The sequence below is a fragment of the Frankliniella occidentalis genome, unplaced genomic scaffold (genome assembly GCF_000697945.3).
Source record: "Frankliniella occidentalis isolate FOCC.00 unplaced genomic scaffold, Focc_3.1 Scaffold156, whole genome shotgun sequence".
In the NCBI taxonomy this organism is placed as follows: domain Eukaryota; kingdom Metazoa; phylum Arthropoda; class Insecta; order Thysanoptera; family Thripidae; genus Frankliniella; species Frankliniella occidentalis.
The window spans coordinates 20,219-21,508 of NW_026267282.1; the positions used below are offsets into that span (position 1 = coordinate 20,219).

Here is a 1,290-nt window from a genome sequence, read left to right on the forward strand (position 1 = left end):
TTTTATTAATTATGTTTGAGTACCAAGAAGTACAATTACGTCATGGGATGGAAGGGGTGGCACTGCTCTAATTGAGCAGATAATTTTTGATTGTTGCTGAAATTATTGAAGTAAAGTCCGCCTTTTGCCTGGGTGTTCCCCTCACGTATCATGTGTACCCCCCAGGAGCAGAAGATCTTCTCCATCTGCGGGGTGTTCCCCTCGGTGCGCGAGGCGCTCAAGAACCGAGGGTGGCTCGAGAAGAAGTGGGTGGCGAACGAGTGCCCGCGGGAGCGGCCCGGGGACCGAGAGCGGGAGCAGACCCTCAAGGAGACCCGCGAGAAGGACGTGGATAGGGACAAGGAGAACAAGGATGGCGAGAAGGAAAAGGAGAAAGAAAAAGTAGTCGAGTCCAGGGACAGGATAAGAAGCGGTAAGCTATACACGCTTCTGATTTTTTTTTATTTTGCCGAGCGCCGACCTCACGACGACGCGTGCCTGCGCACACTTTCAGAGGACTCGATGATGTCGCTGCTGGACTCCCTGGCCGGCGAGGAGCTCAACGAGAAGGCCGTGGTGGCGCGCCTGCTGCGGGGCGTACCGGCCAACTTCATCTGGACCGTCAAGTTCGACGGCATCGACTGGAAGCGGCTCAAGAAGCGGCAGATCATCAACCGCTTCCCCAAGGCGTTCTTCACGACGAAAGTAGGTCGGAGGGGGGTGGCGGGGGCGGTGTCGTGCGAGGGTAGGGTAGGCCGACCCGCGCGGCTCCGGTGAGGCCGGGTGGCCTACCCCGCCGCTGTCGGGCGCCCCGCGCGCCCCGCACCTCGCCGACAGAGACTGACGCCCTGATTATTGCTGTGCAGATCGGCCTCAGCACGTTCCTGCGCCAGATGCACTGGTTCTCGGAGGAAGGCGTGTCGCTCACCAGGTTCCCGCGCTGCTACAACATCTGCCAGCCCGACGACATGGAGGCGTTCGTGGACGACTACCGGCTGACGGCCTGCCTCAGCACGCTCAAGTGGCTGGTCGAGGTGGTGGACAAGGGCGGAGCCGCGGCCGTGCAGAGCCCGCAGGGCAAGGTGCCCAAGATGGCGGTGGAGTTCGCGCTGGCGCGGTGCCGCGAGTTCCTCGTCGAGCACTCCAACGAGGACCTGGACCGCGCCGCGCCGCCCACCGTGTTTTCGCACCAGTGGGACCAGTTCCTGTCCTGGACCTACCAGCTGCACCGGGACGACGCCGCGCTCAACGCCGCCGCCCCGGAGCCCAGCATCTCGGTGGGTGTAGGGTGTGGGTACCGGGGGACGAGGG

The 1,290-nt window shown here is 62.4% G+C and overlaps 1 protein-coding gene across 1 annotated transcript in view; it reads left to right on the forward strand.

Moving 5' to 3' along the window:
- Positions 1 to 150: 150 nt before the first annotated feature.
- Positions 151 to 1,290, forward strand: part of LOC113201816 (tubulin glycylase 3A-like) — a 4,820-nt gene continuing 3,680 nt past the window's right edge. The window contains exons 1-3 of the mRNA XM_052271272.1: positions 151 to 412; positions 494 to 684; positions 846 to 1,256. Coding sequence (XP_052127232.1) covers positions 151 to 412; positions 494 to 684; positions 846 to 1,256 — 864 coding nt within the window. The remainder of the gene's footprint in view (positions 413 to 493; positions 685 to 845; positions 1,257 to 1,290) is intronic.